The 17,694-nt window shown below is 46.5% G+C and overlaps 1 protein-coding gene across 1 annotated transcript in view; it reads left to right on the top strand.

Moving 5' to 3' along the window:
• The window catches only part of LOC125446196 (NAD(P) transhydrogenase, mitochondrial-like), a 42,184-nt gene extending 25,396 nt beyond the window's left edge, over nt 1-16,788 (top strand). The window contains 7 exon segments of the mRNA XM_048519751.1: nt 2,560-2,681; nt 3,494-3,604; nt 3,968-4,113; nt 9,706-9,759; nt 9,762-9,903; nt 13,453-13,686; nt 16,544-16,788. Coding sequence (XP_048375708.1) covers nt 2,560-2,681; nt 3,494-3,604; nt 3,968-4,113; nt 9,706-9,759; nt 9,762-9,903; nt 13,453-13,686; nt 16,544-16,788 — 1,054 coding nt within the window.
• The last annotated feature ends 906 nt before the right edge of the window (nt 16,789-17,694 follow it).

Below are 17,694 nucleotides of genomic sequence, written 5' to 3'. Positions count from 1 at the left end.
GGCATTCCTGCAATCCACCCCATGGGGAAAGTGGTATCCAGGGCTCCAGCCCCTCCACGCCCGCTAGCTATGCCACTAGTTGAGTTTCAGTTCCTCTAGTTGCTAACCCTGACATGAAAAGGTGTTGTATTCTAGTTGGGATAGCTTACATTGCTAGTCTTGGCTTTGAACAGCCAGCGTTAGTTCCTTGGTTAGGGCTGAGCAAATGTGTACGTAGGCAAAGTGCAAGTTACAAATTTGGTACTCATTTATTGCTGGGTGGTGATAATAGCTCTTGACTGCAAATAATTAGCTAATAATAAATGTTATATCTTCCTTCTCAAAGCCCCAGCTTGGGGGGGGGGGGGGTAACATAAAAAAGATTGAGAAATGAGTACAGGGCGAATAAAAGGAAGTATCTCTTCCTACATACAGTGGAACCTCGGTTTTCGTTGGTAATCTGTCGAGAAAGAATCCAATGAAAAGCCGAAGCAAGCACTCCATAGGAATCAATGTAAATCCAATTAATCCGTTCTAGGCACTCCAAAAAAACATACCAAAAACACATTTTGGTGAATAAACATAGTGCGTAATGCTGAAAACAGTAACAAACAATAACACTAGGACCAGCCTTCCGGAGCCAGTGGATAGTAATAAACCAGCTGTCCAAGGGCCTCTTTAGATTATTGGTCTGAAATGGGGCAAGACATTGTCATTAAACAGGTTGCAGACACGGCCTGCAACAGCTTTGTCCAGGTGATTGTTCTCCGCAAACCCCTCAATGAAAACCGAGACAAATTTTTCACTGAAAAGATGGATGAAAACCGAAACCGATGAAAACCGAAGGCAATGAAAACCGAGGTTCCACTGTACTTAATAGGAATAACTGCCATAAAATGTGTAAGGCTGATTCCGCACGGGCCCAAAACAGTGGTGTGAAAATGGTGTGAAAACAGTATAAACCTTTTTACACAGTTTTAAACCCTTTTACACCATTTTTACTATTTCACGCATGCTGTTTTGACCCATCGAGATCAATAAAGTAGATGTCTTTCAAGGACTAGGCACAAGCAGAGGATAAAGTATATTAATTGCTGTGTGTAGTTGTCGGAACCTCCCATGGAGGAGAATACCTGCTTGAATTCTGTGAACAAACATCTGGTGCTATCTTCCTGCATGTGCAGTATTACCTTAGCAAACTTCACCGGGGCAATTGGCTGGCTGCTAGTAAAAAATGAGGATTTATATCTCACTGAACCAATCTGTTTCACTTTGCCCTGTGTTGCCTCCATATGCTTTCCAAGGAAAATGAAGACGTGGTCATAAAAGCCAGGTTTTAATACACACATGTTCACTAATTCTCTTTCTACGAAGCACGTTTTCCTGATTTCAGAAATACCGACCCTGAGTAAAGGTGTGGGTTGCAAAATATTGAGGGACCTTTAGCAAGAGGGGTAAAAAGGTATTATTCCAACCACATATTTGATCACGGCTCTGGTACATTCTTTTCTGGGAATGGTTAGAAAATCCAGTTTCTGAATTATCTAGTGCTCATGGGCTTGGAATGTGAGGAAGTTCCAGGGACCGGGCGGCAAAGAAACTGTTATTTGATTGGTATTTATAAAAGGGTAAGGATATCCAACCAAGCAACTTGAAATGGCTGAGCTGAAACTTTGATCTTAGTCAGATTCGTAGAAACTCGAGCACAAAAATGTTGCAACAGAGATGCCAAACTTTGGAAAACAGGCCTCATTATAAACAAAATGTAAGAGGCGTTTAATTGTCAAAAAAAGAGAAATGGTCGCTGTAGAAATTGGTGAATTTCTGCATCACTTTGTTCTTCGCAGTTGACTTTGGACTGATTTAGACCAAGCGGCATGAATACAGAGACTACATATAGTGGGAAAAGAGGATTACAGCCAACCCATGTGGATGGACAATGACGTCCCATTTTCCTCGTTCTTACGCATTGCACTCAGAAATTCATTCAATTCAGCGGTGGGTTTCTTGTTATCCTTACATATAAGCAGAAGTAGCTCAAGGGCGGGGGCCCAAACGGCGCCCCTGTAATTAATTAATTAGCGGTGAGAGAGTAGTGGGGCGGGGCATTCAGGCGGGGCAGAAGGGCGCACAAGTGCATAATTTTCTCCCTTGCTACACCTCTGCATATAACAAATATTTAAATGTGTGGTTGAAGACTGATCACACCAGGTATTACCTGTTGAACCAGAATTGTGCCTTATTGGACCCTCACCTAGGATCAATATGCAGAGTACAGGTTAATCAGGTCCCTTATCTAAAATCAGAATAGGGGACCCCAGGAGGCTGACAGAGTAGCAAGTTGAAGAAGGCCATTGCCGTTTCTCCAGTCAAGTATTTGTTTTTTGAAGTGCCTGTGTGGTCTGTCTGTTTCAACAGTTTTCAGATGCCACATACACAGTCTCTTTCCACTAAGCAAGTCAACGAGGAATTAGTGCCATTTTTCATTTGGCTTTTTTCAGTTCCCTGTCTTTCCACGATTTGCTAAGCTGAAATACTTTACATTTCATTTGTTGGCATTTTCATGTCTACCTGCCAAAGTTTGCTGGTGTGTCATTCCTGTTGATGCCTGGGAACCTTTGGCCTTGCTGGGATTTATCTCATTACTTGTTTGGGTGTCACCCGGCTCTTGCAGCTGATGTCTGTCACAAATGCCATTTCTGGTAAGTTGGAAAGGGTCACATCATGTTTGTTTGATCCATAAACATCCTTTGAATCCATAAAAATTTGTCCGTACGCACATAAGCCCAGACATTTAACTTCTAAGCCAGGGATAAAGCTAGTCTACACAGCTACGTACCTTGATCTAAATGTAGAAGAGAACAAGTAGCCAGTGCAATTACCATATGAATGGATGAATATTTTACTACTATGTAGTAGCAACACCGCAGTCTCTAAGATCTTATTTCTCTGAACAAAACTAGCACCGAATAATAATAATGATGGTGATGATGATGATGATGATGATGTTTGGATTTATAGCCCCCTTTCTCTCCTGTAGGAGACTCAAAGGGGCTTACAAACTCCTTTCCCTTCTCCCTCATAACAAACATCCTGTGAGGTGGGTGGGGCTGAGAGGAGGCTCCAAAAAGCTGTGACTGGCAAGGTCACGCCGTTAGCTGGCGTGTGTGGTGCACAGGCTAAGCTAGTTCTGAATAAACCTCCAACTAGCTCAAACATCAAATGAGCCAGCTCCTCCAGATTAGAATGCACCTGCTCTTAACCACTACGCCATTTAGTAACTATGTTTAATAAATAGGCTATGTGGGCATATGTCGTTCCTTCCGCTAAATTTTCTTTCCCTGACATACTTTTCAAATCACCTTACTCAGAAGATAAACCAAGAAAGACTGATAATTTGAGCAGTCAACCATATTAGACCACCACAAGGAATATCTGTTGTAATCCAGACATTGGAGGGATAGCTTGCTTTGTTAATGTTATGAAGCGCTAATCTGTTTGGTCTTTCCTTTAGGCCTTACTGCTGTTGGGGGTTTGGTGCTGATGGGCGGATCTTACCTTCCTTCAAGCGTACCGCAGACATTAGCTTTACTGGCTGCATTTGTTTCATCTGTAAATATCGCAGGTACAAATTCACTGATGAAAAACTTAGTTGTTAGACATTGGTTCCAAACTTCCTCACGGCCCAAAATGTTGTGAAATGAAGCTGAACCACGGAGCAGAATTTGAAACAAAAGAGAGGACAAAGAGATTAAAACAATGTTGGAAAATACGTCTGTAACCTCTGCCAAATCACTGACTCGTGTGGACTCAGTGGTGATGGAAATGCGCTCTGCAGATGCTCAGGAACACTTCCACCTCCACTTTATTTAATATACTTTAGATTTGAGCCTTGGCATTGAAAGCGGGTGGTGGAGCTGCACCCTGCTATTAATATAGTTTGTTTTTCTGTTCATTTCTAACAGTTTATGGTTCTGTTTTCCAACAGGTGGTTTCTTAATTACCCAGAGAATGCTGGACATGTTTAAGCGGCCAACAGATCCACCTGAATATAATTATCTTTACCTCCTCCCCGGAGCAGTGTTTGTTGGAGGATATGGGGCATCTCTTGCCAGCGGATACGGCATCGAGCAGGTCAGAAACCAGTTCTTCTGCCCATCGATGGTCCAGCTTAGTGTTAATAAGTGAACAGACTGTCAGTAACCAAGATGAGCAGGCAAGCCAGATCACTATAAGGGGTTGGTTCTGTTTAGCTAAAACGTCGCTGGAGTCATTGATATTTGGGAAGAGTAATAAATAAACCCTGTGGTGGGTAGTTCAAATTAGTAGCTATCAGATCCTCTGAAGATATAGCAAGATGCAGAAATGTCAGGAGGGAGATGCTTTCTAGAACGGGGAGTGACCTGCTGACTCTCCAGATGTTCAGGTTACAATTCCCATCAGCCTCTGTCAGCATGGCCAATTGGCCATGCTGGTAGGGGCTGATGGGAATTGTAGTTCCTGAACATCTGGAGAGCCGCAGGTTCCCTACCCCTGCGCTAGAACAAGGCCATACAGCCCGGAAACCACACAGCACCCCATTAGTAGCTTTGTTCACAGCCCCTGTATTGTTGTGAGGGGGGAAGGGAAAGGAGATTGTAAGCCCCTTTGAGTCTCCTACAGGAGAGAAAGGGGGGATATAAATCCAAACTCCCCCTCCTCCTCCTCCTCCTCCTCCTCCTTCACCATGTAAACAATGGAGTAACTATTTATTGTTATGGCATCCCTTTTGTAAGTCAGCTCCAAATGGAGGTAATGACCAACGGCTTCAAAATTCTTGTCTTCTCATATGCAAAAAAGAAGCTGCAGATAGAAGCTCTGGCCGTCAGCGGTGTGTTTGTGGTTATGCCGGAAGCCTTCTATGAAGAGCGATTTCACAAACTACACACCTTCAAGTGTGATCTCACTGTGTGTGTTGACTACACATGGAATGTGTGAATGTGACTGCACATGAAATGTGAAAGTTACTTGTTTGGAAGCACATGTATGCATGCCCTTATCATATCCTGAGTCAGGCTATTTGCCAACCCAGGTCAATATTGCCTGCTCTGGCTGGCAGTAGCTCTCTAGGACCCCTGGCTGAGGTGTGTCGCATCACTTAGAACCTGATTTTTTTAACAGGAGGCTTCAGGGTTTGAGCCCGGGACCGTCTGCATGCCATGCAGATGTTCTGCCACTGAGCCACAACCCCACACCTAAGATTGCACAGGTATTCTAAGCAGGCAAAGGTGATTGGTGACAAATCCCGATGTCACGGCTGAAACAATTCTTACTGTAGGAGTACTACTGAAAGCTTTTTAGCTTCACCTTCTAGGAAACAAAAGGGCAGCATATTCTGTCTTTTTGCCCTCTGTTGGAAATATTGTGGCTGTCTTCCTCGTTGCTACCACCATGGCTTGCCGTTTCAGCTTTTGCATCACTTAAAATCATGTTGTTCTTTTGGACCTTGTTTGGACCTTAACATCTTTCCTGATGATTAAAAAATAAATAGGTATTTCCCAGGATAAAAGTCTTGCCTGCCCCCTTCCCACCCCAATCTGCCCCCAATTCCATTCCCCCTTTTCCTTTCTGCAACTTCCTGATAAATATGAGGAAAACGATTTTCTCTGCATTTCATTTGAGGAAGATAACTCCGACTCATGGAAGCTCATACTGGAATAAATCTTTAAGGAGCCTCTGGAGTATTGTTTTATTAGCCTGTTCCTGGTCTTGCAGCTACATTACTTCCCTTCTCCCCTATTACATCTGAACTGTTTTCACCACTTTGACAGAGGATTGGGTCCATGTGATGGGTAAAAGTAATGATCTAATATCAGGAATCCCTTCTTAAAATTTAGCCTTTCAAACCCTTACCGTTTCCCAGATAAACGAGGACAGGAAAAAATATCAGGTGTTGCTTTTCAGCCTGCCCTTTAAAATACTTTAAACAAGGTCCTCGGCAAAAAGGAACAGTTTATTATATTGGTCTAGTTAAAGTTCAAAAATGAAGTTGGTAAACTAAATAATCTCTGAAAGGAAATCTGAGACTTAAACTTTAGATCATTAGGCAGTGAATAGATATAAACTCCTGAGATGTTTAGTAAACAGTTGTTTAGAAGGTAATTTCCCCAATGGAGTCTCCTTTGATATTATGTAAACCGAACATACTTAGATACCTGATACTTGGCTTATGTAGGCAGAACCATGCAGTATTCTCTGTCAAATAACAGACAAAAAACTGCTCAGTAAAAAAGTCTGTTCTTGTGCTAAATATCCAGATAATCTTTGAGCCGAGGTTGAATGGTAAACTTAGAGCAGATGTTGACAAATTGTTGTCAAGGTTCAGAACAGTACAATATTCGCCTCGCAACACTTAGCAGAACTAAACCCAAAATACTGAGTAAGGGAAGGGTGCGTTGGACTTTGGAATAAATACCAAATCCTCCCCCCACCCCAATTATTTTATAACACCCTGTTCAAATGTTTTAAAGATATTCTGCCAGTGAAGCTCATGTGTATATTACTAATTTTATTGCATTTGTATCCTGTTATTCCTCCAATAATCTCAAGGTAATGATTGCAGCAACTTTAAATAATTCATTTCTTTTGCCATTTGTTTATGCAATCCTGCCTTTATCGTCACAGACAAATAGAAATAAGCAAAATGCAATAACTTTAAAAAGCCCAGAAAAAGAGAATCACTGGGTCAATAAAATCAACGCAATTGCCGTCTCTTGAGAATAAGCAACGCTTTCATCATTATTTATGGATACAATCCAGTTTTAAAATTATTTATTTTAGCTTCACCTTCTAGGAAACAAAAGGGGCATCATAGAAATACTCTCTTCATCAGGAACATATTTTTGGTTACATGTTTAACACATATCTTGAATATTTGTCCAGCCACAGAATAAAAGATTTGAGGGACAGGATTTGTTAAAAGGGAGTGAAATCACTTCACTTATTTAAATTATTCAGGTGGGCAGTGTGACTTTTATTAAAATATTCTCGGAGTATTCCTGCTTATCAACTGTTACAAATTTCATAAGGCAACCCCCACCCCCGAAGGTAATGTTGGACCTTTGTGTTTAGAAATAAAATAGCATATGCTTTTTGGAATGGAGGGAGAAGACCACATGTTGTATATAAATGCATTGTCATGCAGGGATTTCAAAGCTTGGTATATCAAAACACTGAAGAATCAAAGTAATAGAAAAATCCGATGGAATGATCTCACGATGAGGGCATTTTTAAAATGTGTTTGAACTAGTAGCTTGGAAAAGGAAAACGCCGTTCTTCCACACATAAGGAGGCTGGTTAAAACTCCATTAAAATTACATCCAGAGTAGAAGAGAAAGTAATAAATCTATCAGGCACAGTTCTACAGAGTCACTTTAATCTTGAGCTAATCAGTTCTTCATTTGTCCCTTTCCTCCGAGGGAAGAGAAAAAAGCCTTTTCCCAGTTATTCATGAACACATCCGTCCTTGCATATATCTGTTTGAAGACTGGAAATGAGAGACAGCTAGAAGCTTAGAGAAGAAAATTGTGGAACGATGACTCAGAATAGCAACAAAGTTATTTCAAAATATATGCAGAACTCAGAGGCTTTAGTCGTATTTACTCTGACCAGGGAGTGTGAAGAGTCATAATGAAGTCACTGAGCATCAGGAGACAATTCGGATAGTTTCAAGTTGCTTTTGCCTAAGTGAAGAATGAATGTCCCTTTATCACCTGCTTGAACAGGAATTCTAAACATCTTAGAGTGGCTATAACAGGGGTCCCCAAACTACGGCCCGGGGGCCAAATGTGGCCCCCTGAAGGCATTTATCCGGCCCGCCAGGCATGGCGGTGATGGCTCCATTCATGTGCAGTGGGGGCTCGAGGGAGAGGAGGAACCGGCCCCAACGGCTGTTGATTGCAGTTACATGATGGCACCCCCAAATCTCCATGAATTTTCTGACCCAGAGTTGGAAAAATACATGTGGCAACGCATGCTCTGCTTATCCCTCTCAGCTACTCCCATGTGTGTGTTGCTCTCGGGCACCAGTTCCGCCTCACTCCCATTGGCATCAGCCAGGCTGGCGAATCACTGGCTGCTAGGGAGGAAAGAACCCAGGAAGATACCTGATCCTGGGTTAGATGGAATGTTTCATTGGGCAAGTTCTGCTTTTTTTTTTTACAGGGGAAGGTATTCCACAGCCTCCCCAGCAATATTTGGAGCCCACCCTGTACTTGACATACTTTGGTCACTGTTCTAAAAATAGACCATGACAGAAAGGCTGAAAGGTGAAATCAAACATTTTACAATCATTTGTGCATAGGAATTTGTTCATAGTTTTTTTTTAGTCCGGCCCTCCAACAGTCTGAGGGACAGTGAACTGGCCCCCTGTTTAAAAAGTTTGGGGACCCCTGGGCTATAAGCTAGTGGTAGCCCTTGAGGTCAATCCAGCCCAGCATAATCCTTTCTGGCCTCAATCTACTTCTTGATTCCCACGATCACATTGTATGTTTCAGCTGCCTTCTCTAGCATGGCTCTCTTCCTGATGCTCCAAAGCTCCTTGGGACCAGGTGGGTTCCATAAAGCAGTGGTGCGACCACACTTGGAGTACTGTGTTCAGTTCTGGTCGCCACATCTCAAAAAGGATATTGAAGAGATAGAAAAAGTGCAGAGAAGGGCAACGAGGATGATTGAGGGATTGGAGCATCTTCCTTATGAGGAGAGACTGCAGCGTTTGGGACTCTTTAGTTTGGAGAGGAGACATCTGAGGGGGGATATGATTGAAGTCTATACAATTATGCATGGGGTAGAAAATGTTGACAGAGAGAAATTTTTCTCTTTCTCACAATACTAGAACCAGGGGGCATTCATTGAAAATGCTGGGGGGAAGAATTAGGACTAATAAAAGGAAACGTTTCTTCACGCAATGTGTGATTCGTGTTTGGAATATGCTGCCACAGGAGGTGGTGATGGCCACTAACCTGGATAGCTTTAAAAGGACAGATTTATGGAGGAGAAGTCGATTTATGGCTACCAATCTTGATCCTCTTTGATCTGAGATTGCAAATGCATTAACAGACCAGGTGCTCGGGAGCAAAAAAAGCAGCTGCATGAAGGCCATACAGCACACATCCTTCTTGTGTATGTGAACTCCCTAAGGCTACAGTCGGCCATTACAAAGTAGTAGCAGAGTGCTGGACTAGATGGACTCTGGTCTGATCCAGCTGGCTTGTCCTTATGTTCTTACGTTCTTATGAGGTATGGCTCCTCAAAAATGCCTAAAGGAACTCCTCCTTAAGCATCTGTTGCTATACACATTTTAAGTTTCAGCTCAGTGCAGAGGCATATCTAGGGAAAATGTAGCCCGGTGCAAAATCTGAGTTTTCTAAAACAAAAAACAAAAAAAACCACCGATAGCTGCCCTCCCCCACCACGACCAAACAATGTTTTTTTGCACCAGGTCTTGAAGTCAGTGTATGGACCTGGGGGAAAGGAGGAGGGCTGGGGGGGGTGGGTGGGCAATTTTCCACCCCCCACGTGACTAAAAGGCTGCATCCTGGGGACATTTGACCCCATATGTCCCCCTTGGCGATATTCCCTTGGCTCAGTGACACAGTCATCTTACTGGCCCTTTTAGCTTATTCTCAGTTTGAAACGTTGCCTTCACTTTTGTACCTATACACCCTTTGCTTTGTCCCCCCACTTCAGATGATATATCTGGGCTCCGGTCTTTGCTGCGTTGGAGCACTTGCAGGACTGATGTAGCCAGGTCACATCTGGAGCTTAGCAGCATACAAGGGATGATTGGGGTTGCCGGTGGCATAGCGGCTACATTGGGTGCTTTGAAACCATCACCAGAAGTCCTGGCCCAAATGTCCACAGCCATGGCGATGGGGGGCACTATGGGTAAGTCCAGAGCGTCATAATAGGTCAGTGGTTTCCTTGCCTGTTCTCAGTAGCGTCCTTTGGGAACCTTCCAGAAGCTTCTTAGTAAACATGTTAGCAATGGCAGGCCACTCCTATGTTCAAATACTGGGTTGTTTCAACAGTGTTCTAAAGAGTGCTGTCATTTAATTATAAATGTGGTCTTATTAATGCCAACCCAAGAGCTTGTAGGGAGGGTGTGTGTGTGTGTCACTTGATTCGATTCAATTCAACTTATTGGACTTAATTGGCCACCTCGCCCTACTAGGCTTGGGGTGGCTACCATCAGGTTAATAAATTGTATATAAAATACAGATAAACAATAAGCATTTTCAAATTCAAAACATTCCAACCATCTAATCAGTTTGGTTCAAGGAGTAGTAAGAATCCTGTAGGGGCGTGTCACCACAAGATACAGAAGAATGGAAGACAAAATGGAAGGCCAAAAAGGGGGAAAGGGCGGGGAATAGGGGAAAAGGAAGGAAAGGGAAAGAGAAAGAGAAGAACAGGGACCCTTGTAGGACCTGTGGAATTGCATAAGATCCCGCATAAGATCTCCTTTGGCAGAGCATTCCACCAGTTGATGTGGTAACAATTGATGGGTAATGTCCAGTGGTGGGATCCAAAATTTTTAGTAACAGGTTCCCTCGCCAGCCCCTCCTCAGCAAAGGGGGCAGAGGCGTACCTGGGCAAACCTGAGCCCTAGCAAAACCTGAGTTGGATGCCCCCCCATGGGCAGCTACCCCACCACGACCCCCCAAAATTTTTTTGCACCAGGTCATTTCTAAATCATCATCACATTATAGAAAATGCCCCAACTCACAAATTTGAACACAGCAATGGTGAAACACACAGGTTCTTTGATAGAGACTGGTGAGATAAAAGGTACAAAAGGCTGAGAATCAATGAATTGCTGTACCTGAAAGGGATTAACCCAGTTCAGGGAGTTACATTATTAATCGCAATTGCTATATGGAACCTTCACGTTCAAAGGCAGTATGCCTTTCGGGGAGGTGAGGGCGTGGAGATGGAAAAGCAGACCCAATTAGTAACCCCCTCTCGGCACAAACAAATAATTAGTAACCCACTCCCGGGAACTGGTGAGAACCTGCTGGATCCCACCTCTGGTAATGTTAGGTTCTCAGACTGTCAAAGTGGCATCCTTGGAGCTGATGCAAGACTCTGATTAAAGTGGTAAACCTGGAGTTGACTCGTAAAATACATGCCACATAGGGTTTTTTCCCGAGGGCGCATCCTACAGTGCGCCCTCGTAATCCTACTCAGCAGTTCATAGGTAAAGTATCCTGTAAAGACAGAGGGATGGATCCTATCACCCCACTGAGCAAAGTTCTTCCTACTTTTTTCTAGCTTTAAATGGCTCTTCCTCCAATAGAAGAAGAAGAGTGAAGAAGAGTTTGGATTTATACTGAGGAGACTCAAAGGGGCTTACAATCTCCTTGCCCTTCCCCCTCACAACAAACACCCTGTGTGGGGCTGAGAGAGCTCCGAAAAGCTGTGACTAGCGCAAGGTCACCCAGCTGGCATGTGTGGGAGTGTACAGGCTAATCTGAATTCCTCAGAAAAACTGTGATTTTGAAAGAAAACTTCCTTTGCTCAGAATAGTGCCAAGAGCCACCCTGGAAAGCTTCAAAATCACTGCAATGTTCTTATAGTGAAGAACCAGTTCATGTCTTAATTCTGTTCAGATCCATTTCCTGCAAAATGTAATGGCTGGTTGGGACAACCTGGCATTTGATGACAGTGGTCTAAAACTGCAGATTGCAAGGACAGCCAATGTGTACGTGCAGTAGCATCAGGTCCTTCCAGAAGCCAGCTAAAAAACTGGTTGTTCCTAGCGGGGCGTGACCCAGCAGGTTGGGCTACAAGATTTGGGAGGTTCTCACAGGTTCCTGAGAGTAGGTTACTAATTATTTGTGTGTGCTGAGAGGGGGTTACTAATTGGTGATTTTGCCACGTGATTTTTGCCTTAGTTATGCCCCTCCTCTCAGCAGTAGGGCACAGAACTTGAAGCATTCTAGCAGGTGGTGGACCAGCGTGCGTGGCAGCCTGCGCCTGCGTGCATTCATTTCCCGCCCAAGGACTGGCGCAGCAGCTGCGTCCTTGCCACAGCCCCGCCCCTGGAATGCCCGGCCATGCCCCCATTGTGCCCCCACCCAGCCTCACTGGTGCTATGCCACAATTTGAATCCCACCACCATGGGAACCTGTTACTAAAATGTTTGGATCCCACCACTGGTCCCAACCCAAGGACTGAAGAGAAGAGGCGTAGCTCCAAGGGGGCGGGTTGTGCACGCCCCTGTGCGGGTGTGGCGAGGGCATTCTGGGGGCATTCTGGGGCGTGGGTGGGGGTGTTCCAGGGCAGGATGGGGCTGGAGGACGCACCGGTGCATAGGTCTCTTTCCCCCCTTGCTATGCCTCTGCTGAAGAGCACAGCGTTACTGAGTCCTCAACCATCATTTGGGATGTAGAATGTGAAAAAATGACCCTCAATTTAAGAGGAGTCACAAAATAGTGAAGTAGATAGTAGATGTCTTTCAAACAGTGAAGTAGATCTTTCAAGTAGTGAAGTAGATATTTTAAACGCAGGAGTACGCAGGAAGACTTTTTAATCAGGAACTGTGTTTGTCCGCTGGCTGCTAAAAACCCGAGCAAGTAATTTTCTTGGATATCCTTTTACTTCTCACAAACCAACAATAACACAAAGACATCCATACTGAGTTTTTAACTGGGGGGGATGGGGGGGGGGAATCATCGCATACCTCAGTAAATATAAATACGAGAGGAAATAAAGGACGTTTCTATTATACCCACAAAAACGCGAATCCTTCCAAGCATACAGAGGAATTGTTTTCCTTTTTTCTGTGTTTAGTCCTCCGTTGGCACCGATATGTAAAAAATTGCCAGCAGGAAATCAAGTTCAGCTTTCCTATCAGTATACATTGTGCACCTTCAGAGGTCGGTTAGAAATCTCTCTTTCACCCACAGCTGAAAATTCTACGATACTCGCTTTTTCCTATGTTACAATGAACACACTGACATCCTACATGCGTGTTCACACATCTGTTTGTAAGAAACATCCAATGCATGTTCACTTTGCAAATGAAACCAGAGCCCACTACCTAGTCGGGGGTCTGCAACCTGTAGCTCTCCGGATGTTCATGGACCTGCGACAGGGGCTGATAGGAATTGTAGTCCATGAATATTTGGAGAGCCGCAGGTTGCAGACCCCTGACCTAGATGAATGCTGCCTCCATACTCTGCTTTTGGGCCTTCCGGAAGTATCTGGCTAGTCACTGTGGGAAACAGGATGCTGGGCTAGAAGAGGTTTTGTTCTGATCCAACAGAGCTGTTCGTAAATTCTTCTGCCTCTGCACAAAAAAGGAAAATAACCTAAGAAAGTAAACAGCCCTTTGTTATTTAACTGGCTGTTTATACTTTTGGAGAGAGTATGAAATATAATATAACATCTTTACTCTTGGATCTAAATCAATTCATTTTTTTCCCCCTGCAGGTCTCACCATTGCGAAACGGATTGAAATCTCTGACCTTCCACAGCTTGTTGCTGCATTTCACAGTCTGGTTGGCTTGGCAGCCGTTCTGACGTGCGTCGCGGAGTACATGATCGAATATCCACACCTTGATGTTCACCCTTCTGCCAATGTTCTCAAAACCGTGGCTTACTTGGGCACCTATATTGGGGGAGTAACTTTCAGTGGTTCTTTGGTAGCGTATGGAAAACTGCAAGGTATGTTTCTCTGCGGTTTAGACACAAAAAGATACAGGGTACGGCATACTGTTAAGATTGCCAAAGGGTTAGAAACTGTGTTCACACTGAATTTCCAGAAGAACTGGTGCCAGCCTTTAAAAAAATTAAAAAGCAACAAACCTTTGAAAATCTCATGGCTCGATCCCAAGACTTGTCGAACTAGTAAATAACTTTGGAGCAAATTAAATACAGAGCCAGTGGAATGTCACGATAGTACAAATGTCTTTATTTGGGGCGTATAAAAGGCAGTGTAATGTAGTGGATTGGGGAGACTTCAGCTCCAATTCTTGTTTGGCCATAAAGCTCACTGAAGCTACACCCACTGCTGGTCGGATCTTGCGCTTTAGCAATAATTAGCAGCTCCAGGTTGTTTTGCGTGATCGTGGCAATCTAGTGACAGATTATTGCGACATCTCAATAACCCAGTCACGTGCGGATGCAACCTGTGAGATCTTGAGCCAGTCGCCATTTCTCAGCTTGACCTACCTGGGGGAATTTTTATGAGGGTCAGAACACATATCGGAGCATGGGATCAGCGACCGGATAATATGTTAAGAATGTTACTGACATGGAAATCCTGCTTATGTGATAAGGACGTGGGTAGTTTCCTTTCCAGAAAGGGAACAATCACGGCAAAAGTAGAGTGTTCTACAGCTGCAGGATCCCCACTGTGAAAAATGACTAGATTTGGGAGATTGCAGCCATGTAAAGTTTCCCCTTCAGTCATATCCGACCCTGCGGTACCGCTGTGAGCAGTGATTTTATAGGCAAGCCGCTTTTGTGGGGTAGTTTGCCATTGCTTTCCCTGGCTAGTCTGAACAGCTGTTTTCAACAACAACAAAGAACCTTTATTGGCATAACAACATTATATACACAGATCCACTTAACCAAGTAGAGGGAAACTAAAATAAATGTACAGGTAGAGAAGGCTGATGTTCAGGATTTGCTCCTAAAGCGCTGTTTTATATACACATCCAAAAATTTGGTGACTGCATCGTTTGCATCACTACTGGGGCTGTCCAACAGAAAGGTAATCTTTTGCAAGTCAGATGCATACTCTTTTTTGAGTAGCAGGGGTGACAAGTGTTTGACTCTGCGTACTGTGTAAAGTGGACAATAAAGTAAAATATGATCTATAGAGTCAACACAATTCCCGTTGCATGTGCATAGCCTTTGGCGGTAAGGGGTTTTAGTGAATCTCCTTGTTGATATGGCTGATGGAAGGGCATTGCAACGGGCCAACATCATTGCTCTACGGAGCCCTAGCTAGTCTTTACCCCTTAGCTACAAGCTAGGTACTCATTTTCCGACCAAGAAATGGATGGATGGCTGAGTTGACCATGAGCCAGTTGCCAGGATATCTGACCCACAGGGGGCTCGAACTCCCGACCGTGTGAGTAGCAGTGCAAGCACTTAACCACTATGCCATGCAGCTCCTGCAGCCATAAAAGATTCAATAAATGTACACTATGATGGCCTTCTTGTAATTTTGGGCCTGCTGAGGAAAGCTTAAGACACAATGAAGCCAGGCCTGCTTCTCTGCTGTTCCTTCTTGCTTCTGGCTTCCTGGACTTCCCTGCTCCTTGTGGTCAGTCAAGGGGCAGGGCTGTCAGTTGTGGGATGCTCCAAGGTCAGAGGCGTACCTCCCATTGGGCAAAGTGGGCAGCTGCCCTGGGCGCCACCTTGTGGTGGGCGACAAAATTGCAGGTTTGTGAGGGATTTTGTATTTTCAGTGTTTTTCCGTTTTTGGCCTGCAGGGGGCGCAGATTTTAGGCTAGCAGCACCAAAATTTCAGGGATTTTTTGGGAGACTCTCCTGATGATGTCACCCAGGTTTGGTGAGGTTTGGTTTAGGGAGTCCAAAGTTATGGACTCTGAAAGGGAGGTACCTACATCCCTGATGGCTTGGCCAATGGGAGCTAGCCAGGAGATGGGAGGGCCTTTGAGGGTCCCTGCTTGGGACCCCCTGAACCAAACTGGCACCAAATCTGGAGTGGTAAAATCAGTAGAATGAAGACACTCAGGCTGTTGTTGCTGCTATCTTAATAATTGCACCCCTGACAACAGGCAGCTTTAAATTTCCCCAGATTCTCTTTTTTAAATCCGCTCCCTTCCCACCAATGCTTGTTTTTCTTTCTTTCTTTTTTATTCTCTCAATTACCTAATAATAAAGGTTGTTGTTGTTGTTGTTGTTGTTGTTGTTGTTGTTGTTGTTAAATCTACCCCCTTCAGCGTGGATTTCAAGGGAGAATAGAGGTCCCTGGTTTAAACACCATATTTAAAATAGAAGTGCTGTTTGAAGGGTGGATTCCAACATCACTTGTTTAAACCAGGGGAGCCTAGATTCTCCTTTTAAATCCACGCAAAGGGAGAGGCTGCCCCCCCCCCCCAGTTTAAATAACATTGAAAGTGATACTGTTTCCCACGATTGGGGGGACTAGGATACAACACCATAAAATGTTTTCATAGCAGTAATAAAACATTTTGATAGCATTTTGAAAATGTTTTCCAAATATTATTTCGGCTGTGTGGCATGGCCCATTGCTATGTTCAGATTTGTGAGTTGGGGGATGTTCTATAATGTGATGGTGACTTTGAAACAACCTGGTGGAAAAAATCACTGTTTGGTCATGGTGGGGGCCACCCGTGGGGGGGGGGCATCAAACTCAGGTTTTGCCCAGGGCTCAAGTTGCCTAGGTACGCCCCTGTCCAAGGTCCCTGGGTGGGCATTTGTAACAAGGATGGGGTTGGAATAGCCGGCCAGGTGCTGGGAGGCAGCCCTATCCCTGGACAGGTATGAATGCAACAGCTATCGGGACCCTGGTATTTTGTTCCAGGTTTATTAAACTCGGCTCCCCTCCTGCTGCCTGGACGCCACTATTTGAACGGTGGGCTGCTGGCTGCCTCGATTGGTGGGATGATCCCTTTCATGCTGGACTCAAGCTACACCACAGGCATGGCTTGCCTTCTGGGCGTTTCAGGACTCTCCTCGATCATGGTAGGACCCCATTCTGGTTTAAAGGAGTACTGTCTGACTTCCCTTCTTTCCCGATGGATAGGACCAGGTGCAGGCAAGGGGTAGAAGAAGAAGAAGAGTTTGGATTTATATCCCCCCTTTCCTCTCCTGCAGGAGACTCAAAGGGGCTGACAATCTCCTTGCCCTTCCCCCCTCACAACAAACACCCTGTGAGGTAGGTGGGGCTGAGAGAGCTCCGAGAAGCTGTGACTAGCCCGCCCCCCCCCCCACCCCCCCCCCCCCCCACCCCCCCCCCCCCCCACCCCCCCCCCCCCCCACCCCCCCCCCCCCCCACCCCCCCCCCCCCCCACCCCCCCCCCCCCCCACCCCCCCCCCCCCCCACCCCCCCCCCCCCCCACCCCCCCCCCCCCCCACCCCCCCCCCCCCCCACCCCCCCCCCCCCCCACCCCCCCCCCCCCCCACCCCCCCCCCCCCCCACCCCCCCCCCCCCCCACCCCCCCCCCCCCCCACCCCCCCCCCCCCCCACCCCCCCCCCCCCCCACCCCCCCCCCCCCCCACCCCCCCCCCCCCCCACCCCCCCCCCCCCCCACCCCCCCCCCCCCCCACCCCCCCCCCCCCCCACCCCCCCCCCCCCCCACCCCCCCCCCCCCCCACCCCCCCCCCCCCCCACCCCCCCCCCCCCCCACCCCCCCCCCCCCCCACCCCCCCCCCCCCCCACCCCCCCCCCCCCCCACCCCCCCCCCCCCCCACCCCCCCCCCCCCCCACCCCCCCCCCCCCCCACCCCCCCCCCCCCCCACCCCCCCCCCCCCCCACCCCCCCCCCCCCCCACCCCCCCCCCCCCCCACCCCCCCCCCCCCCCACCCCCCCCCCCCCCCACCCCCCCCCCCCCCCACCCCCCCCCCCCCCCACCCCCCCCCCCCCCCACCCCCCCCCCCCCCCACCCCCCCCCCCCCCCACCCCCCCCCCCCCCCACCCCCCCCCCCCCCCACCCCCCCCCCCCCCCACCCCCC

This window comes from Sphaerodactylus townsendi, linkage group LG17 (assembly GCF_021028975.2).
Source record: "Sphaerodactylus townsendi isolate TG3544 linkage group LG17, MPM_Stown_v2.3, whole genome shotgun sequence".
Taxonomy (NCBI): Eukaryota; Metazoa; Chordata; class Lepidosauria; order Squamata; family Sphaerodactylidae; genus Sphaerodactylus; species Sphaerodactylus townsendi.
Note: the sequence above shows the minus strand (reverse complement) of the source record. Positions and strands in the feature narration are given on the sequence as shown.